This window comes from Antennarius striatus, chromosome 12 (assembly GCF_040054535.1).
Source record: "Antennarius striatus isolate MH-2024 chromosome 12, ASM4005453v1, whole genome shotgun sequence".
Lineage (NCBI taxonomy): Eukaryota > Metazoa > Chordata > Actinopteri > Lophiiformes > Antennariidae > Antennarius > Antennarius striatus.
Window position 1 is genome coordinate 16,708,974 of NC_090787.1, and position 23,527 is coordinate 16,732,500.

At 38.8% G+C, this 23,527-nt stretch overlaps 2 protein-coding genes across 3 annotated transcripts in view; one reads left to right on the forward strand and one right to left on the reverse strand.

Moving 5' to 3' along the window:
* st6gal2a (ST6 beta-galactosamide alpha-2,6-sialyltranferase 2a) overlaps window positions 1-7,950 on the forward strand; it is a 40,125-nt gene extending 32,175 nt beyond the window's left edge. For both annotated transcript variants that reach the window (XM_068329231.1, XM_068329232.1), the window contains exon 7: window positions 4,809-7,950. In XM_068329231.1, the coding sequence (XP_068185332.1) occupies window positions 4,809-5,056 (248 nt within the window). In that variant the 3' untranslated portion in view covers window positions 5,057-7,950. The remainder of the gene's footprint in view (window positions 1-4,808) is intronic.
* The window catches only part of tmtops2b (teleost multiple tissue opsin 2b), a 25,116-nt gene continuing 2,547 nt past the window's right edge, over window positions 959-23,527 (reverse strand). Inside the window, exons 3-5 of the mRNA XM_068329233.1 lie at window positions 10,138-10,463; window positions 8,067-8,300; window positions 959-2,819 (exon numbers count right to left, since the gene is read on the reverse strand). Of these exons, the coding sequence (XP_068185334.1) occupies window positions 2,607-2,819; window positions 8,067-8,300; window positions 10,138-10,463 (773 nt within the window). The 3' untranslated portion in view covers window positions 959-2,606. The remainder of the gene's footprint in view (window positions 2,820-8,066; window positions 8,301-10,137; window positions 10,464-23,527) is intronic.

A 23,527-nucleotide genomic window follows, 5' to 3' on the forward strand; every position in this document is an offset into this window, starting at 1 on the left:
TAGTGCATGTTGTCCTCAGTCTACAAACATTTGGTTCTGAGAAGCTGTTTATAAGCTAAATTGTTCGTAAGTCGTTATTTATTAAATTCCAATCTATAATTGCCATTTCAGTTCATTTAAATATAGTATTTTTAGCACTATAGGGCACACCTAAAAGCCTATAATTTTCTCATAATCCCGTAGTGTGCTTTGTAATCCGATGCGCCTTATAGGTATATGGATTAATATTAGTATTGGTTAAAAACATGATCGCTTAAAAAAAGCCACCAGTCATGCCGCTCTCCGACACCAGGGGCGCCCTCACAAGGTATTCTGGCCTACGCCCCCTAACAACGGTAGTGAAGGGACGTCGTGCTGTCTGACAGCAGAGCAGTCTGATGAGGTGCCTCGCTACGATAACGTAGCAAAACAAAGGGAATTTTCAACAACTCTACTGTATTAATAAAGTTTGACTGACTGACTGATCTCAGTATTTCCTAACTACTTTGGCGCCGGAAATAACCCACTTTAAAAAACTAGTTAAAAAATTGTTTAGGACACACAGCAGCAAATAGCTGCACCTCACCTCCGACTGGACTACCGATCGATCGAAACAATATTTAATTAATGAACGAAGACGAACATCGGAGCTTAAATATCTGCTTCGAACTTCAGATCAGGAAATAATCCGCTCTGTTCGCACTGACTGCACTCGTAATGAATTTAACCAGTTTTTAATGTCAGGGTTTTTTAATATGTGGGTTGACTTATTTCTAAGATGGCAAAGTGATCAAGTGATCAGGTTTCCTTGATGAGGCTCAGAATGGCTTATTGACATAACAATAGGGACCGTTAACAGATTACTAAAGGTACACACAGTCATGAATACTCTAGCTAGTGGACGGATAGCGCAACTACAGCCACTAGTTTTTTTTAATCTATTTTAATTTTTTTTAATTATATGCGCCTTATAATCTGGTGCGCCTTAAAAATAGAATAAATCATAAAATAAACAATTCATTAAAGGTGCGCCTTATAATCCAGTGCGTTTTATAGTGCAGAAAATACTGTACTCTAAATACAAAAAGTACTATTCCCTGTGACTGACCATAAACAATAACAGGACAGAAAACCAACACATAAATGAAATGAAATACTTCAGCTTACGTTGTTTTGAGTAAAGTCATTAAGTCGGTTTTAATTAATGATGTAGGGTGAAGTATGCGTACACCGTAAGTACAGTAATGTAGCTTACCTTTAGAGATGAAATTGTGGGATTTTCCTTCTTTGTTGTCAGATGTCAAACTTTGAAACAAATTCAATTAAACTTATTTGGTAAACAAAGCTCAATGTGCCCAGGTCTCTCTTAACATCACTGAAGACAATGTGGCTTCTTTATGCTTCTGATCATGAAATCTACTGACTATATCACAGCCGTCACTCTCAGAAAATTGTTTTTCAGATCCATATTTTATTTTGTTTTCATGCTCTTCTCACAAGAACCTCCAGCCTCTTTTTAAGTACAACTATGCATCAATTTTCTTCCACAGCGATAAGATTTGATAACGGTATGAAATAACCATTGAAAGCCAACCATAAAAGCACAGAAATAAAAACAAAAAGCCTACAAAGAAGAGAAAAAAAAGAACATTTAGCTTTTGACAGTTACATGTAGGAAAAGGTCTTTGCGTGAGCATTGTTTAACATTTACAGTAAGAGCAGCACAGGGGGTGGAGAGAGGAGAAACGACAGATGTTAGATGATGATGCATCAATCCACGTACGCACTGACGGAAGAACCACAAATCTATGATGGACCATCTTTCACTTTGACAGCAGTAACTAACAAACGGAACAGCAACAGCGAATAGTCACGAAAGCTTTGTTTTGTAGAAAAGGTGGATTGAGAGGAGAAAATATGTATTCCAAAACTGCAATTAGTCAAAAGTATATAAATTTGTAAAAGGAATACATTAATAAGAACAAAATTAATTGAAAATATTGCAGTAAATCAAATTCAAAAACCTTTTAATACATTAATAGAAATCTTTTTTTACCCTGAATCCAATGCAATAAAGAGAATTTGTGCTCTTTCAACATCAGTGTGACAACATATTTAAATCTTTCTTTTGAAAACTGTTAATACACTGTTTCACACCCATTGCCCATGGTTTCTGCTCCCTAATTCCAATGATAGGAGATCCTTAAATTATAATACACTAATGTTTTTAACAATAATGTACTTCCAACTTTACAGCAGCATTCTTTTTGAGCTATAACTAGAATTCTTGACTGCTCCCTGGAAAGCTTTCTTGGAAAAGTTCTCCTGCTATAACATCATTTTGATCAGTTGCGATGTTCATCTCTCTGACAGCTTTGGCTGCAAAGTTTATAGAAAACATGTATTTCTCCAGATATTTAGGACTTTTGTGTATTGCACATATAAACAATTATAAAATCTAAATAGACACACAAAATGATTCCTATCTGTACAACCACAAGAGCACACTTTTCATTGTACGTGTCATGCTTGAGTCCACATTCCACAGTAGCTGATGCTGACTTGAGCCTTCGCTTCTTCATCTGGACCGTGTTCCCCCCCATCTTCACATGGAAGGACAATCAGGCCTAGTTTGTGACCTCAGGCGGGTTTGTGTGTTTGCTGGCCGGGGTGCTGCTGCATGGGTTGTGAACATCAGTGGCGATCTGGGCATTGCAGGCCACCGTGTTGCTGTAGACTCGGCGGTTCAGCTGGACAACGGTGGTCCTGGAAGGCATGGAGGTGCCGTTCTCTGCTGACCAGTGATCGCAGTGGAACAAGATCAGGAAACATCTGTAGAACTGACAAACGCATTGCACCAGAGATGACAATCAATCAGTTGTGCTTCTTGAATATTCCATAGCAATACAGCTTAATGACATCTAATTTCATTTCTCTTGTTGTCATGCTAAAATCATCTAAAGTGAATGTTTTCTACGCAGTTTTCATGATTACTTTTAAAAGTATTTCTGATGGCTCATCTGCGTGTTTAATTGTTGGAAAGAATGTAAGAAAAATCATCAAAAAGTGAAAAGGCATAGCAATGAATCCTCAGAAAATAAATTCTAATAAAAGCCTGACATTTTTATTGGACTACCTTTTTATTTATTTGCATTTGGTCTTTGTGTGTTGGTAATTTTATTCTAGAAAGGACAATGTGGATGGTCTAAATTGTACTAAAAAAAGCAATAAAGGGCCATAATTACAGGCTTAGACATCCTGTAGGAAAGATAAAGCCTTGTTGTGGTGTTTGTAATCACGCTGGAAGGCAGAAGCTGAGAGGAATGAGAAAAGGGTGGCAATGTATGAAGTGAAATGGAATGGAAAAACAACAAAAAGATATCCAAAATGTACACAGGGTATCTGCATTATTGCGGTACATTAGAGACGCCATACATAGCATGCTGACACAGGAAAACTCTATAAGTCTAAGTTGTAATCTATTATACATTAGGTTCTATTTTTATCTTCATCTCAAGGGGTTTTACTGAGCAAGTACATTTTGTTTCTGAACACAAGCCAACTCCACACAATTGTGTTTTACCTAAAAACAAATAGAAAGTTGAACTGTAATCTGTTTGGTAGCAGTACAGTATATCATGATAGGTAGCTCCCATCACTAGTAAATCCCTTATTCTGTCTGCTAAGGTATGGATTAGTTTTAGCATGCTGAACAAATATATAATCTGTAATAATGTCAGATTGACACAGAATTGTAGAGTATTGCTTCTCATCTGTTCAGATAAAGCAATGAAAACACTGCCTGTTGCTAAAATCTGGGATTTTAAAAAAAATACATGGTGTATGTTAAAGGCAGGTTTTTAGTTTGTTTGAATGTATGAACATTCAGCAGGTTCTAACCACATTGACTGATGCCACCAAATCTCTCACACCAGAACATTGACCATTACATCAGTGACGTTCTCTGTTAGAGTGGAAGCAGCTGAAATGTGAGTGACAATTGTGCGCAGCTGTGGTTATTTATAGAGCCGGTACCGCTCCTTGAAGCTTGTGCCTTCAGTCCACCATCACAGAAATTAAACACTTGAAGGATGATCAGTGGTTGATCTTTATAGCATGTACCACCACCGACTCAAAGATCATTAGCAGTCAGGTCATGTCTCCGTTGTACATTATAAGGGTAGTCAGTTGTCTCAGGTGGAACTGCACTTTATATGCAGTTCTTTATTTTTTTAAAAACTGCTTTTAGATGTACAGTATTGTCACAAGTATGTCTCAGTATGTCTTTGCATCATCGCTGAGGTATCAACGTCATCCTTATTATGCAGGTGCATATAGCATTTCCATGTTCATCCCTTCATTTCCATTTCATCTCATTTGGGGAATTAAAAAAAAACAAACTATAAAATGAAAAGTGTGTGTTTAGACTACCGATTACAAATGTAGCAGTCAGTTTAGATTATAGTTATTTGTTCTCTCTATTATAGCTGTACATGGGCTTTGTCTGAATTCATGCAACATTCAGGATTGTGGAGCCTTCCTGCTGGGGGGGTGTGACGCTCCGGTCATGTTTATATGTGCTTCAGAGTGAAACAAAGTAAAACCATCAGAATTATTTATTTCTCTCTGTTGCTGCTTTCTTGTTATTTTCTAGTCATTCGCTGACGAGATGCTATCAAAAACGATTCATTCTCTGAAAGTGTTAGAAATGTGAAAACGTGGTTGATTCTTTATACTGTAGATTTCCACTTGATTCGGGTAAAAACAACAACAAAACCCCCTCAGACAATCCAGTCTGCCAATATAACCCTTTTTGTGTCTGTTTTCAGGCATCCTCATGATGATGGCGATGTGTGAGCAGGTGCATGTTTACGAGTACATTCCCTCCATGAGGCTGACGGACCTGTGCCACTACCACGAGCGTTATTACGATGCTGCCTGTACACTGGGTGCCTACCATCCCCTCCTGTATGAGAAGAGCCTGATCCAACGAATCAACACAGGGACTGAGAGCGACCTCAGGAGAAAGGGCCGCGTCACCCTCCCAGGCTTCAGCACCATGAACTGTGACATCTGAGATATGAATGCTGACCCTCTGAGCCCGAATTTAAACACAGACACACAGAAACGCTGGCCTTTTCTGGCCGACTAAGGGAGAGGTGCAATAAATGCCACTGGAGGTGAGGTTGGAGTGTTGCAATTTCAAATTAGACCCATGAAGATCACAAACCATAACCCACCCCCCCAGGAAGGAATCATGCGAGGGCTTTGTAAACAACTGGTCTTCATGAAGATGGGTTATTAGACTCGAAAACTCCCAGGAGAGCCTCTGAGATGAATCTGAAGAAGACATTTCTCTCTGCTTCTGCTGAGCCATGTTAGCTTTGGAGCTAACTAGGGTAGCAACTGATCTGTATTTCTAGATAGACAAGTTAATTTTCAATAACTGGGTGTTTTAAGTGTAAATGCTGTGTTTTATCAATATTACAGGTGGTTCCCCACTCAAAGGGAATGTTTTTAACGGTGGATAATTGACTTTTTTATCTTTTGGGGTTTTTTTTAAACTGGTCCTGAATAAGCAGAGAAGTCATCCTTGTTGAATGTCATAAATGCAATATACACATGTTCACATTAACATACTACTGTACATTTCAGCATGTGCCCTTGTTTGACATTGCTCTATCTGCTCGTGAAATCAAAGTGTTTTGTATCGTCATGCGGGGTTTATTTCACATGGCTGATGCTTCTGAGGTCAGTGCTAAGTTACTGTTTGTGCATGCAAACTTTCCAGCTCTTAACCACCAGTTTCTCACTCCATGTTTAGACTTTTGGTTAGCGAGCCATGGGATGGAACACGCTGGTTGTCCTTTTTGGATCATATCGTACCTACAATACCATAGTCAAGTTAATGGGGCCAAAATGGATCTTAAGGATAAATCTGTGCTTGGAACAGTTGTAACCCCGTGCCTAGTCATTTTAACGCTTTCCTCTGGGTTGCCTTGTCGTGGTTCAGATAGATGCTGTACATACTGTGGCAGGACTGCAGTAACATGGTGTTTAGTTGCCATCAGAATTGTGGAGCCCTTGATATTGCGGAAATGAGCTTTATCAGGGGATCCTGATGTTTATGGCAGTTCACTTTTTATTGAATGTACTTTTACGACTTCATATGATGGCCAAATCCTCTGTGGAGCTGACTGCTGCGGTACAGTGTCCACATGTGCTGGTTTATTTCTTTTTATCTCTCTGTCCTGCAACAACATGAAGCTCATTTCCTACTGAAGTAAAAGGCTCATACCTCCTGAATCCTCTCATATTGGTGTAGACCTGTCTGGAAACAATTACAAGAGAGGTCTCTGCACTGGTAATGTTAGAAGATCAGTGCTGTCTCCAGGTAGCATAATTGAGGTTTTTGGGGTTTGTTTGTTTTTTGCTCCGTAACATATCTGCAGCTCGCTATGGAGATGACATTTCAGTGAAGAGAATAAAGATATTTGTGATTTTTTAATTTTTGTTGCAGAGCAGTTATTTGGCAAGGTATTCTCATGCTATTGGTTGTGGTCCATAAAGGGATGTCTTACAGAAGTATTGAATAGTCGGATGTATATTGAATGGCTGTAGTATGTAGTAGTATGTAGACGGTTCTGGTGTGTACCATTTGTGATTGAGTAGTGTGCAGGTTCTAAAAATTCTCAACACTGCTTCAAAACAAAATCTTTTCATCAAAACACGTTTTTGGAAAATCTTTTTTCTACATTTTTATACTGGATCAAAGGACAGAAATAGGTGTCTAGGTGTTTGGTGCCAATTTTTACTACTTGAAGTATGGGATGGTGGATATAAATAAAATCTACTTTAATTGTGTTTTATATTGCAGCACTGATCCACAATAAAACTCCACGCCGCCACAAACTGCAGCCTCTGCTGGTCAAACAGTTTAATTCAACACAGGTTCATTATGGCAGGAGGATATTTGTATCCCACAGTGCTAAATGGTGGATGCCAGTAATTGATTATTCTCTGAAGTGGTGAGTTTGTACAAGCAGCCCTGGTGTCAGTGGATTGTCATTAGAATACAGTTGGACATAGGAACCCAGTGACTTTAAATGTAAAAGTACTGTTGGAGTTTTAGAAATAAACCATTTTTATTTTAAATCATGCAGCTCTACTGTAGGTTTACATTTCTCTGAGATAAATGATCAAATGTTTTATTGCTTGTGATTGTAACACACTGAAGGTGTGAAAGACCCTGAACATACTGTATGTGTACATTTCTATTATCTCTTGATTACTTTCTGGTGCACACAGCATGTAATTCAGGATCAGGGCTGAGCGTCTCAAACTGTCTGTGCTGTACTGTGCTGCAAACTAGGCACCATTATCAATGTTGTAACTGGCAATCGTGCTATAAGAATTTTTGTGTTTTGCAGATTTTAGTGCATGAAAATCACATCCAGCTTTGGTGCAGCTTTTCAGTTGTTCCATGGGAGCACTTGATTCTGTGTATTGCCTTCTTGCAACTTCATCTTCTCAATATTGTGCCAAATTCAATTCTGGATTGTGTCTAAGCAGGGTGGGTAAAGTGTTGGATGAGGACTTAAGAGTAATTGTAGGACTACTGGATGCTTAAAAAGTTTTTGTCAGGTTACACATTAATTGACACATTTTGTCAGCTCAGCCTCTATACCCTCTCAATGTTTTTTTTAATGTCTTGTTTTAAATAAGTGTTGCGGAGACTGCTGCACCACACTGCCTCTTAAGGATTGTTCAACATTTGAGTTTTACATTTCCCCCCTGCAGCTTCCTGCAGTATCCCTGGGAAAAGGAAGAGAACAAGCACCCTTGACTCACTGAATGAGCATGAAGGTCCTGTTTCACTGTAACGGCCTTAGGGTGTTCTTCTTAACTTGATTTGTTGGTGGATTCTCTTCTTCTTACACTTGAATCGATATTTAAATAGACCATTTCTATGATTTCAGCCGTTGTAGTTTTTTTACTGTGTAAATAAAGCTGTTGTACATGTCACAATGGGATTGGTTTTTGGAAATGATGAATGAATGAGTGGACTGAGCACATTGCAGACTCACCTGTTTGTTCATTAGTATATAGATGAGGGGGTTGATGACAGTGCTACTTTTGGCCAGTAGCGAGGGCACCACGCTGGCCACGGGACTAATGATGTTGGGTGGGCCGAATGTCGCCATCATGGCCACAACACCATAAGGCATCCAGCACAACAGGTAGCAGGCTGCTGTGGTCAGAACCATGAACAATATGTGGAACTCTCTTTTTCGGGCCGCGCTCTTTCGTACTCGACCCACCTGTGGATGAAAGTGAGAAGAAAATGATTGTGCTGCAGTCACTGGATGTGACAATTCTTAGAAATAGCCTTGATTGATTTCCAGAAATCCTTTTATTTCTCTGCAGCTAGGAAATCAAATCAGATACAGTACTGTACTTGTTTATGGACTTGTTTTATTTTCTGCTGAAAAAAGATGTAATATGTCATTGAAGGGGAGGCATCAATAGTGAAACCTTGTTCTTATTCTTTAATTCCACATTCTGTACATGTTTCATGTTGACAGCCATCCTCAGTTTGCGTGGAGGAGAATGAAGATAAATACTGTATTTCCCAGCACCAACAAGGAATAAATGGATGCATGAGTGTTTCTCCGATCCTTTAAAAAAAAGCTCAAAAAGATCGTAAAAGTATTCTAAAATTTTAAGTTTAAACTTCATGTAGTTCAAGGTTTTAGTATCTTTTCAACAGCAACAAGGAGAATCTATTCTATTCTGCAATCAGGGACTTTCACACAAGGAGCCTCTTAAAGACAAAACCAGAGCAGCCCATAGGATTTGAACCCTTTTAGTTCTGATTGCTTTCCACTACAGAATACATATTAGTCATGCCATTAATCAAATTGGGAAAACGATTAAACATGAAGCTTTAGCAGAGGTGAAGTCCTACATGTAGGAATATGTTCATCACATGCACTGATCCACAAAAATTTTAAGCAGGATTCACTGATGTGAATCCTATTGATGCCGTCTTAACAACACTGTGGATCTGGTCTTCACACAGACTGGCTTTTCTTTAATCTCAGCCCTTACTTCCCCCTCCTGTCATGTGAGTGAAGTGAAAGAAGGTGTAGAGAGGTGGGGCAGTTATTCCAGCTCAGTGCATGACATACCAAGTTCCATTATAACTCTCAGCAGGGTGGATTATGTATGAGACAGGGACTAATAAGTAATAGCAGGACTTTGAAGGTGCTAGCTCCCTCTTCAAACACATCCTCTCCATCTCAATCCAACTGTGTAACTATTTAACATGAATTCCTTGCTGCAGTTGTCTTGGACCAAATGGGCCACGTTCTTTTGCGTATTGGCCTGCATAAGTCAGGGTAGCTATGCTGTCCCATAACCTTATTAGGTCTGAAGATGTAACCCTGTTAAAGGAAGAAATGTTACAGTCCTTTAAAACGCCATTTCTTTCTTAGAACTGAGCAGTGAAAGTGTCAAAGAGAGACTGAACAGATAAGTTGTGTGAAAGTTATCTGAAACGAATTCACCTAATGTAGTGCAGATAGAGATAATTTAAGCTGAAGGGTACTTTTAAAAGTTGTTTACTGAATCCAGACAGTTGCTACAAACGGGAAATAAAACTCACTTAGGGACAAGCAAAATGTCTTCCCTTTTCTCCAGCACCAGAGGTTCTTTATTTTATTTCTCTTTGTGTACATGACATTCTGGGCAAACACAAACATGGATGATGCCCCTGCTAATGTACCTGAGCCCCTAACAGAAACCTTACAGAGGACTTCTGGAGAAAAAAATTCATCTTTTTTTGAAAAGAAAAATTTGCCACATGCATACAGAATTTAAATCTTAAGTAATGCATATGTAGTGTGTACTCTGTAGTGAATCTACTGATTAAATATTGTCAATGTGTGGAAATGCACTTGCCAAATGATCTTGTCATACAGTCTCTGAAGTGTATTGGCACCTTCTGAAGTTATAATTGCTCCGAATACGAGTGTTCAAGGTGAATAGAGATAGAGATCTAAACTGGAAGACAACACGTTTCATTTCCAAGTGTATGTTTTGTGATTTAGTCTTCAACGGAGGAAAACAGAGTAAACATTTCTGCACACATTTTACCTGTTTGACTGCCAGTAACAGCCTGCCATAGCAGTAGATCATCACCAGGACCGGGATGCCCAGGCAGAAAGTGAAAAGGCAGATGATGTAGGCATGTGATTGTGCTGACTGAACCGTCCAGGACACAGAGCAACTCGTTCCTGCTCCCTCTATGCCATAGCTGCTCCACCCCAGCAGAGGGGGTACTGTCCAGATCAAGGAGTACAGCCATGAGCCCCCAACAGCCAGAAGGGGCTTGCGGTAGTTTGGCCCTCGATTGTTGTATACAGTCAGAGTGCTGTAACGGTCGTAAGAGAGGATGACCAGAGAAATCAGTGAAACAATACCTGAGAACGACAGAGAAGAGAGAGAATGGTTTCCTCCATGTCAGCGGGTTCATCAGGACATTTGACAGAAACACAAACGCATACATATATCAGAGGACCAAACACATTTCAAGGAGAGCATTGTCAAAAATAATGCGATATGAAAATGTCAAACGTTTAACATTCCAATTAATATATGGAAATATATTATCACATTTTCAATTAAACACACAAAGCCAAGTTGACAATGGAACAAATTAATTTTAGGGTCTGATGAGACTAAAGAGTAATTAAGGGATCCATCTTCAGGAAACAAGGACTGTGTATGTCTGTTCTGCGGCGGTCCATCAAACAGACGATGAATTAAACATTCTGGGTGAAGCAGTGCACCAAACAACAACTTTAGAGTCACAACATGAGAGACGGTAAAAACACGGCACATTTAAATGATGCAAAACTATAATTAATTCAGTACTGTACTTGAAATAATCTAGATCATCTTGAGGCTCAATTTTAAAAGGTTGAGCTGATTCCACATAAAAAAAGATGTCTTCAAAGCGTAATTACATTTTCGTCACATGCCTTTGACAAACATGCCCATCACCCCACACCGATTCCTTAAGATCAGATTAAGTCAGGAATGAAAACTGTCTGCTAAGAACGTTCATCTCCTACTTTCCCAGACGGTTTCAGTTATTCAGCTTCATGATTGGGATTGAAATTCTATCATGACGTCTGTATCTGATCTCAAGTAAGACCTGCAGTAAGTCAGGATTTACATTGTACCAGGTTTATAAAAACAAATCACCAGTTCACTCCAAATCCCCCATGTCCCCTGGGTGATCCCTTCATAGGAAACACTGCTTGAGGTACGCTGAGGAATTTATTTCCACTCCACTGAATAACTGACCACTGAGCGTTTAATCCAATTTGTCATATCATTGCAGAATACAGTAATTTCTCAGCTGACACATTCTTTTCAAATACTATACTATGCTATAATAAGAGGTTCATGTCAAACAGGAAACAAGAACTAATATTCAGAAAGATAATTCAGTTTATAGAGTGACTAGAATCACACCCCATGTACCCTGGAAAGCATTGTTAATGACTTATCTTGTCATTCATGTCTTAATTTCAATTTCATACCACAACAGACTTTTTTTTTTACCCAGTCTATCGTGCATTGGTGTCCATAATATACATACAATTATCTATGTAGCAGGTCGATGGATTATAACCCTTCTTCAGTCTTTGTCTGTCTTCATCTTCTGTGGATTTGTTCCTGTCTTAGAGCATCAGCTCTTATTTTTGAACTCTGTGGAAAGTCGAATGAGGGGCAAACTAGAGGTGAGGCTTTATGCTGACAAAGTATGTTTGTCTTGGTTCTGCCTTGCATTCATATTCAGTGCTGTCAAAACTTATCTGGCTTCATGGCTAAAAACCAGAAATGCACTTGAAATATTAATGTGAGCATTTCATTTGATTTTCATTTTGATTCTCAAGGTATATCCAAACATTTCAAGGAAAAACTGGAAACTCCAGAGTGCAATGCACAATTCATACTGTCAGAGACTTTTATATCAGTGAATTGAATATTTACCCCATGTCATTTTCTTAAAGAAGCTGACATTGCTTTAAAGGGTCTCATGTGGTCACTGTGTGGCCCTTTACTTCAGCGGGTTGTAACAGGATGCTGCATGCACCAGACCCATGAGGAAGAAAGTCACATTACAACAGCAAAAATCTGCTGAATCAGGTAATGAAATTGCTGCATGTCCAACGACATGCAGCACCCTTTGCTAGGTGTTTAGTTCTGTACTGATTTCTCAGTACCCTAGAATCATTTGATCTATATTGAAACTTTGCCTGTGGTAGGGTTTCCCAAAGAAAAAATTGGTCCAAGGTGACGGCAGTTTTAAATACCCCCATGAAGAACAATAATTTGGTTAACCATGCCAGGATCAAGGATACCCTGGCCCACACTTGGAGTGAAGCCAAGGGGATTACTTCCTTGGCAATGCGTAGTTGTACCCATGGCACAGGTACTGGAACCAAGTTCCATGAGAGGTGCTGGATTCTATGGTCCACACTGGAGCTGCGCATGGGGGCCATGTTAGGTCACTCCTTACTGTGAAGGCAATTGCTTGGATCTTTTTCGTAAGGTTGGGGGTAATTGTTGTGACAGTAATCACATTACCCGTTGATGGACACTATTGTAAGGGAGACTGTCAGGCTGAAGTCTTGTCAGGCGTGGTTGATCTATGGGATGCCTGAGGCAGCTGGCTGGTCTAGATGACCCAGCAGAGTGCTGTTTTGGAAAATGGCAATTTTTCAAGTGACCTCAAAGAGATTCTGTCAAACCATCAGATAAGACTAGTAAGATGTCCTAGTCTCCAATCACATCTTACTAACCCAACTTCTTCCCTGGAGTCTCTGTGCTCTATGTCCTCACAGGTTTTCTCAGGTTCACCCCTCAGCCTCCTATCTGCTGTGGACGTTCCACCCATCCCACCAGTTCCACCCATCCCCTCATTTAACCATCGGCTGGGGTCCTGCTTCCTTTCTTCCTCCGTGCCACCATACAGTCATCCATGCTGCTTTAATTGTGCTCTGAATTTACCAACCACATGATGGGGAACATGTATTGAAGACAACAACCTTACAAGCCAATGGCTTACACCCGTCAACCCTTTTTTTTCTTTTCGGATGTTGTTGCTGATGTCTCAACACTGACGGAAGTGAAGTCTGTTGTAATAACATGTTTGGAAAGAAGAAAATAAACTGAATCAATAAATAAATACATAAATAAAATAAAACAACCCAGGAGTCAGTGAACTCAGCCTGACTTTCCCGTCCCCACCTCAGTGCCTGCATCAAATTGCCAAACCTTAGCCATAAAGACACCGACTTTATCTGGCTTATCTGCCACTCTCTCTCTGTCTCTCTCTTTCTCTTACCCTGTCCTTGTCTTCATGCTATTTCATTTTCCACCCAACCGGTCAAGGCGGATTACCACCCAAAAGAGTCCTGCCCGGAGTTTCTTCCTCCCTGAGGGAGTTGCTCTGGAGTGTTCAGTCTGTCCGTTAAAGCATTTTGGAATGTCTGTTGCTATGATGAAGCACTTTATAAATAAAATTTGATTTATTGATTGATTGATTGATTGCGTTGCTCAAACTAAGTACAGGCTGGATAGGATGCTACTGACCTCAACTGATAAAACAGCTGGGCGATGGAAAGAGAACTTTGAGGATGTCCTCGGTGTCACTAACACATCCTTCACACCTCAACTATGGTTATGAGCTTTGGCCAAAGTGAACAAGACACAGATACAAATACCTAGAAACCAATGAATGAATGAATGAATGAGTGAAAAAATGAACAAAACAAACAATCAAGCAAACTTCTCAGTATAACATATCAAACAGGCCAGAATTCAAAATACCAGAACCATGAAATCAAGACAACAAAATCAAATTCAACTAAACCTACTCTAATTCTGATGGTGTGTAAAATGTAAATCCAACCTGAATACAATGAATTCCAAATCCAAATTTATTCAAGATACAACTAAATCTAAAAACTCTTCGAAACTTTATTACTTTCATAGATAGAAATACATTGTGAAACTGGTGCCAGCAACCTCTAAAACTGCTAGTACACAGCTAGGCTAACTCCACTCTTGCATCATCATTTTTGAATCAATACTCAGCTAACATTCGAGAATGTGTTGTGGTTTGTACTGTTATACCCCAACATTTTAAAAATCAGGACTGTAATTGAATTCACTCCACACTTGCTCTCCTTAGTTTGTATGCATACATGTATGCATGTATTTCAATTTCAACTCAATTAGTTGTGGTATGAACTGACTGGATCCATAATAATGTTTGATTTGCGAAAGGGTGCGTTTTGCTGAACTGAGAAGCTTTTGCCCTCAGTATCTGGAGATCCTGTGTGTCGATGACTTAAGATGAGGTGGAGACGTTGTAGATTTTCTAGTCCTGTTATTTAATAATAATGGATGAGAGATTGAGAAATTGTCTTGACTGACAGATACCAGCATACAGTATCTGCCTCCGCTCTTGATGTGATACAGTTCATTCTGTTGTATTGAACATGCTGCATCAATCTGGATAAATATCAATTTCACTTTTTTTTTTAAATGAATTTACTTGACAGTTGATATAGACTCTATGCCAAGCACATAACCTCATAAGAAATAGGGAATGATGTGAGGCTGATATGTTTGAAAATTAATTAAAGTGGTCAGCTTCCATCACAGAGTTTCTGTTTTCTTTATCTGTGAGTGACTGGAGCTGCACATTCTGATGGAATAGCAGTCACAACAGGGTCATTCAATTGGGCTATATTTACACACACACACACACACCTTTCATATTGGACAGGGAAAATCACCTTTGAAAGATTTTTCCATGGTTGAAAACACGACACAATAACAACTGGCCTTCAAGGAATGGGGTGATAGAGGACCTGAAATCATTATCATGATTTTCTATTGAGAAGGATAAAACCACACAACAAAGCCATGCAGACAAAGACTATGAAGTATAAAAAAATTTAGTCAGATTTTTTTTTTAGATTATTGTTGTTTAACTAATGTAGAAATTCCAGCTGGACAGGTCACACACAATGTTAATATAACTACATCTGTATTTCATTGCACTGAAATAATGTATCATCTCCTGTTTGTATCATGTGCCACATATACATCAGCACAATATTCCCTGTCTGTACTTATAATACAATCTATATTTCAACCTCATTCTTTACATGCTATGTCCGATATTATTCTATGATTTAGCAGGTAAGTCGGCAAATTACGAACATTAATTTTTCAAAAATCCCCCCGTTAAAATCTTCGCATGAGGGGATTTATACACTTTGAGCGGAATATTACTACAGTCTTTACTTACTTATCTATGTTATCCTCTATTGGTCTCATTCATCTCAAGGGATTCTCTACAAACTGTGTTTTTATTTCCTTTTCCCACGCCTTTATTTGCGGTTATCTCTGTGAGCTGTATCAGTGCATAATTTTCTTCCGTCCTCTATTTTTTCTTCTTTCACCTATTTTGACCTAATAAAACCTTTATTGAAATCAGACTGCTCATGGGGCTGACCAACCCTGAAATGAGCATGAGGTTGTTGAGACATGAATCACTCCTTGAAACTGATTTTCTTTTTAATCCTGTTAAATGCTTCAAACCACCTTCACATGATAACAGTCTTTCCTAACTTCCTGGTATCTGGGATAACTTGTTTTCTTTCATGAATTTAACCAAGACCTGAATTTCTGCTATCAAATGGTAGGTTTTCTTACACTATCTCAGTAGATTTAGCCATTCTATGATTAATCTTCCTCAGACTTCTGCTATAAGTGAAGCAAGACATTTTTAAAACCTTTCTGCTATTGTCAAAGAATTATGATGACAAGTATAACCTGAGACTTGTCTTTGTTTTGCTGCAACTCCTTAGTAACATTATCGTAACCTGTTAGAGGATTCTGAATATTGATGTTGTTGATGCTGACATCACAGTAAGTACTGTTTACATTACATATTCCATAGGCAAAAAACTGGTCCCATGACTTCTTAGTGTTCTCCTGTCCCGGACACACCCACATACACACACGCACACACACGCCATTGCCAACGGACCAATTACGGCTTGGACTTGACCCTGGATTATTTTGGACAATGAGTGTGATGATAAATATTGTGTGTGGGTTTATCTGAAATGTACTTTACTTTAGTTAATTTTATTCCTTCTGCAGAGAGTGAATATTGGGGTTCACTGTATATATATTTTTTTTCTTCACAAATTAATATAATTAATTGCACATAAAGTTCTGTGTTTGTGTGGTTCATTGCACCGCTACCTCCATGAGTCGAATTGGTCTTCTGATTGACTAGTCCGAAAGCTAATATCTTTAATTAAGGTAGCCTGGAAACTTGCTACAATTATTAATTGACAAACTCTAACCCTAAACCATATAGACACTATCTCTGACGTAAGTCCAAGCCATTGCCTAAATTCTGGGGGGACATATTTTTTCGGAGCCTGAGAATCCTTTGGGTGACTGATATAATTCCTTCTTCTTCTTCTTCTTCTTCTTCTTCTAAATCTAATCAAAGAAAGTGGCAGCTTTTAAATTTTATTTCTGGGGAGGCAAAACTCACAATTTACGTGACCAGAAAGAGGAAAATTGAAAACAGTACTGTTCAAGAAGCAGCTACTGTTTTTTGCTGTAACATCAGATGTCGCTTAAAACTAGAATTTGATTTTTACAAAATGACAAAAGACCTGAATAACTTTAGGAACATCTGGTGTCACAAAAATGTCCTATGCACTCTAGTTGATGATCAACTCAATTTTGCAAATTTCCTGATATAATGCACTGTTTTTCAAATAGTATTTCTTTTTATTGGTTCTTAGTATTTTTGAAGCACTTTAGCACTTTCATGTAATGTGAAATTGTAAAATGTTTGAGTGCGATTAAAGTGTTTTTTGCAAAAAAACCAAAACTTCTTCTTCTCCTTTCAGCTTTTCCCTTCAGGGGTCGCCACAGCGAATCAGTTGCCTCCATCTAACTCTGTCTTCTGCATCCTCTTCTCTCACACCAACTACCTTCATGTCCTCTTTCACTACATCCATAAACCTCCTCTTTGGTCTTCCTCTAGGCCTCCTGCCTGGCAGTTCAAAACTCAGCATCCTTCTACCAATATATTCACTATCTCTCCTCTGGACATGTCCAAACCATCTCAGTCTGGCCTCTCTGACTTTATCTCTAAAACCTCTAACATGTGCTGTCCCTCTGATGTACTCATTCCTGATCCTATTCATTCTGGTCACTCCCAGAGAGAACCCCAGCATCTTCATTTCTGCTACCTCTAGCTCTGTCTCCTGTTGTTTCCTCAGTGACACTGTCAGCATAACCTTAAATATAGCAAGGTCATACATTGATCCCATCGGTAGCTCTGTGTGACTCCGAAACGAGAGATGGAGGTGCTGCCACACCCAGCTCTTTTCCCATGTGCTCTATAACTTTTTTTTCCAAGAACAGGTTTATCAGTATGAATTCCCAGAGTGCATGTATAAATATGTATAAATGCTCTTGTGTTAACAGGATTTTGGCCAACAAGTCCATTCAATGGAATTCAGACATGGTAAAATAAAACCTATGTATTGATTCCTACTGAATAGACTTTCCCTTGGCCTCCTGTATGTACTTTTCTGTGTCTGACAATATTTCTAACCATTCCTCTGCACCGAATTCACATTGTAAGTATTTTTGCTAAACTACTTTGAAATTGTTGCACAAGTCTCTTGGTAGTCCTATACAGAGAACCCAGATGTAGATCTGCGCTGATCTTGGTAAGTCACTGGGTTCTCCCCCTGAATGAGTTTCTCCTCAGTGATACAGTCTCTGAGTGGTAAGGACTTCCAAAAAACCCCTTTGCTCTCCAGGTAAATGTTTGCTAGAATTCAGAAAAAGACATAACTGGTCCCTCTATGTACAAGTCTCATATTTTGTGAATCCCTTTTTTAAGCCATTGGTCCCAGTAAATAGTCTTCTTTGCGATCTGATTGTGTCATAGAGAGGCTAGGTGTGACACTGTATATATCCCATGTACTCTCTCCAGACTGCTTTACCATGAGCCAACACTGGGTTTCAGGAGCAGTCACACCAATCAGTCCTTCATTCATGTGAGAGAATGTCCAAAAATATAACGGTTGCAACCAGCTCCTGTTCCATTTCTTTTCCAGCGTATCTCTGCGTTTTTCCTCCTCCAATATTAATTTGCAATAGCGTAGTATCTACCCTCCACCAGCCTTTTCTATCTTTGTCTGTCTGTAGGTCTATATGTAATGCCACTGTGCCATGGTCACTAAGAGCAATGGCCCTACCCCACAGTCCACTATCACATCGATTAGGATGTCTGATATTGATATATTCTACTGTCATACTTTTTTCACTTGGATTCACAAACCGTCATACGTCCACCACTCAGGTCCTCTGCTAACAAATGTACTGCAGTCCTATTCTTAGATACAGCATATGTTTACCATTAGGCCTGCTTTTGTGAAACATCCCATCCATCACTTATTTAAAATCTCCTGCCACGATAACTTGACCTTCTGTATCGACATAATGGAAAAAAAATAAAGGTGTCATTTATTAGAACCAAATACTGTATGCTGCATAATGCTTTCCTAGTCCCATTAATAAAGACCTCAATACCAAAAACTCATCTTTGTCCTTTCCCTTTTCATCTCAGAGGTCCCAAGTAAGTTACATTTGAAAAAAATTATAAAATTGTGTGTTATTCCCACAACCAGAGAAAAAATACATGTTAAATGTCAAATGGGTAACATGTTTGTGTCCTTAAACTCTGATCATTGCAGTATAGATATGCCAAGTCAGAGAGTTTAAAGATGACCACAGATGAGAAGTAGCACTAAGCAGAATACAGTGAGAATGTACAGAAATAATTAAAAGATGAACTAAAATGCAATGAAATTAGAAAATGTCACACAGAAGGACATCAGTTGCAAAGGAGCAAAATATGGTAGCTGTGATGCATGTAGAAATGACAATGAAGAAGAAAGAGAGCCTGAAACATGTGTGGAAAGGGAAGGCTAAGGTGGACACAGCAGTTATCATTAAGGACTGTCAACCCCAAATAGCAAGAGTGCCTCATGCAGATTCCAGGAGTAAAATATACAGGACATAACCCTCTCTGCCCAGAAGAATGCACTCCTCAAACTCCCAAGCCTCTGATAGAAAATTCAATCTAAAGGAAAAAACTCCACATGGAGAGACGGATCAATGCAAACATTCATTTAAAGGCTTAAGGGCTTTGAATCATGTTGGTTCTTTGCTGTGAGTGGAACTGCTTGGAGTACCAGGAGAAGGATGAGATGCACTGAGTCAAGATGTAGCCATGGAAATCGAGGGATGGAGGCTGAAAATTGGGGGAGCAGATATTCCTTAAGGTTTTACATTGAATATTTAAGAAGTTTGCAGTGAACATGACCGGTATTTTAGTATCTGAGGTTGCTATATCAGTTTGCTTCAAAGGTGAAGCAAAGCAGATTCAAACTGGGACACGGTTGTTTTCCTTAATTTGTGTGAAAAGAATTTTGGAATGATGGATAGATTCACTTCTGTTGTGTGCACAGCCTAGAGGGAAAGTATCAAAGCACCATGGGTAACTAGGAGAAGGGCATGACATTGCAAAGTGAAGTCATATGTATAGAGAACATATCTGCCTATATATAGAACTGAAGGTAATATGGAAAAGCTGGTACAGGAGGTTGATCTTTGCAAGAAACGGATATTAGCTGATTGCATGCAGGTGCAATTCTCAGTGTGGTTTAGTGGTGTGATTAATGGAAAATAAAATTTTAGAGGAGAAATTCTACCTGCATCTCCCCAGAACTGGACCCACGGCAGACATTTGACCTTAGTGTAGGGGATACAAGTTATTCCCACAGTAAGAGTTGATCATACCCTGTTTAAATCTGACAATCCAACAACAACAATTTGACAGATACAGATATGGACTTAAAAGCAGTGGCATTTCACACCTAGGCCTTCAGTGATGTTCTCCTTAATCAAACGTGAATAAATACATCTCAAATTACTGTAAGCGCTCCCACCACTCCCACCAGGACTGAGGTATTTATAACTCCTCTCAAATGGGACAAATACTGGTGTCAACCCCACTCCTTAAATTGTTTATTGTTGGCAGAGAAGAACATCGCAGACACACCTTTTATAGACATCACACAACTATGTCACAGAACAAAACCCACTGAAATGACCATCATTTATGACAACACAGCTAGAGAAACAAAACACAGACATACATTAACACACTACTAGATGTTGCATCACCTCTATCATGTATAAAACGGGTTATTTTCCAGCAGCGTGTCATGGAGAGCAGGATTTGAACCCAAATGCAGTACACCAGTGGAGATATTGTCAGCCATATTTTAATCAAAACATGGCGAAGCAAACAGCAAGGAAACACAAGAAAAGCAGAAGTGCAAAAACAACCTGGAAACAACCAAAAGAATAAACCGGTTTATAAAGCCCCAGGCTAATCAGCCCAATCAGACCAGGTTTGGAGACGAGGCTCCGCCCACAAGTTTGGCGTCTCCTCCTGCCACACACCAGCACAGCAACACCAAACCGTTAGAAGGGACACAAGTCTTTGTGTATTTCTACTACAATCACACAGTGCTCCACATTATATACACAAATTGCAGAAGAGCAAGAATCTTTTTTTTTTTGAGAAATGCACCTAATTCATTTGCTGATGTGCTTGGCCTTTTTTCTTTTGAATTTCATTTATAAAGCACACTTAACCAATAAAAATGTGGATTTCAAATCTTCTCTTCTTGGTGTATTCTATTGATTAGTCATGAACTACAATTTTGTGATGTCCTAGGGGGCCCTTAGCAGGTATGAGATTAAAATGTGATTAATTTCATTAATTAATTACAAATCTTGTAATTAATTAGATGAATTGTTTTAATCGCCTGACAGCTCTAATATTTATACATATATTTGAATATATTTATTTCAGGAAAATGCATTAAAATGTAATTAACTTTTATCATAAATATTATCATGATTTCTGGTTATGTTAGACCAGCAGAGAAGGCCTTGCTGGCCCTGACCGGCCACTGCCGCTTAAAAGATGTCAAATCAAATTTGAGAAAGGCAATGCCAGCACTTGAGTTTCTCCTCAAGGCTGAGGACACAGATGGCATTGGTGCTAATTTGGAAGTTAAGATATTATGATAGCACATTGTGAAACTCAAATCTCAATGCATTATTAATGCAGCCATTATTTAGTTGACAAAAAGAATAGAACATTTATTGTTCAAACATATTGTCTGTAATCCCTACACAGAAAGCATACTCACATTTATGTTAAAATTATTTCTTTTTATTTATTTTGATTGACATTTTATACTATATTAATATAATTTACGGTATTCTTTAATTTTTAAAGGGACGTATTTCCATGCATGGGGGAGGTGAGTAAAGAGCTCCTTGTTCATCCATCCGTTATCATTAAATTTCATAGGAATATTCACTGTTGAAGACAAGACAATCAGAAACCGCTTCGTCTTCTGCTGTTTATCTGAATCCAGGTCACAGGTTTTGCTGGAGCCTATCCCAGCTGATTTCAGGCAGGAGGCGGGGTACACCCTGGGAATGTCACCATTTGTCACAAGCCAGATCTTGATTGACAAACATACACTCACAGTCACACCTACAGACAATTTAACGTGTACAAATCACCAAGGTTTCATGGTTGTCCTGGTGGGAAAAAGGCCGAAAACCTGGAGAGAACCTATGCAGACACATGGAGAACACACAAACTCCACACGGGTGGAATTGAACCAAGGACCTTCTTACTGCGAGGCAACAGCGCCACCCACTGCAAAACCGTGCTACCCTCCAAGGAATATTATTTTCCAAAAATTTGACCTGGTGATGGTGCTCTTCAGAAAAATTAGGATATTAGATAACTTTGTGGGGATTCATGTAAGGGCCATACTGTATATGACATCCAGCAAGAAGCTGCTGACCTTTACAATCTAGATGAGTAGCTTAAAAGGACCGTAGAGGCATACTAGACAAATTTGACGGTTCAAATATGTAGGACATGTAATAAGGTTTATTTTGTAATTATGCAATAATAAAAACCTTTGTATTTCATGAGTTAGAATTGACCTTTTTGGCCCTGCATTCTGCCAACCATCAACATGTTTCCACTGCGGTACGGAATGGGCAAACCAAACACTGGCTTTAGGCAGTGACTTGTGCATTTTTGCATTCTTCGGAGCCTCTCCTTCATCCTTAGAAGTTAAAGGTCAGGAGATTTGCAACCATTTGAAGTAATCAGAGATTCCCTCACTGTGCCACTAAATACATCACACTGGATCTTTTTGTCCTTCACTGTTAATATTTCTTTTCTTGAACAGAGATTTTGCCAGATATAGCTTTCAAAAAACACCTGTGAACTACTTTCAGACATCTATTCAATAAACTTGTGTATCCATCAACAGTTATCATGATGGTTTCTGCCATTCTGGTTCCCTTTAGAAAGGTTAATACACAGGTAATAAAAAGCATGTACAGAAATGATGAGAGATGAGGTTGAAAATCTGTAGTTTAGAAGGTGCAGTGGAGCTTACTACAACTTCACTGCTCTCTGCAATACGATTGTTATCATTTACAAATATCGCCCTTTATTAAACTTGATCCTTGCCTGACAATGACAGCCTATCAATCATGAAGTTACACATGACGTAAACACTTGTGCTCCAGAACGGTGGAAGGTGCTTTGCTCTCATCTGAATGAAAGACTACAGGCTTTAAAGAACACAATATACTGAAGAACATGAGCACTTGTCTGTTAACACATGAACATGGGGTCATGGTTGTCTATTTGTGGTTTGGGTAATAGACATTGTGAAGTAGCTTGACCCCCAGAAAAATATCATGTCAAAAGCAAAAATACATGAAGAAGGAAAGAAAAATACAACCGTAAAAGGAGATTAGTCTTTATTTGGAATGAACACCACCACCGCCTCTCCTCTCCCATTGCGTGTGATGCTTTGAAAGAAGTTACAAAAGGGGATAATCAGTGTGAGTCCTTGTACGAAATTACTGAAATAAACAATGTTATATCACGAAACATCTAATATTACTTAAACAAATGCACTATAAAAGTGCAATGAATGTGTCAGCATGGAAACTTAAAAAGAACATGACAGATAAAATAGTCAATAAATCAGGGGACCAAGAATTAAATTAATAAAAAGTAAATTAACAGAAATTCAAGAAGCCTTTGAAGGTTTCTAGAAAATCCCATGATTTAAAGTTCAAAGAGGCAGTCTCATTCAAATTGGATTCCTGGATCCAACCTTGGACAAAAAACAAAATAAAATGTTGATAAGTGATAAAACTGGGAAATTAAAAATGAGTAAGTCTCTAGGATCAGATGGGTGTATTAAGAATTAACACTTGATAT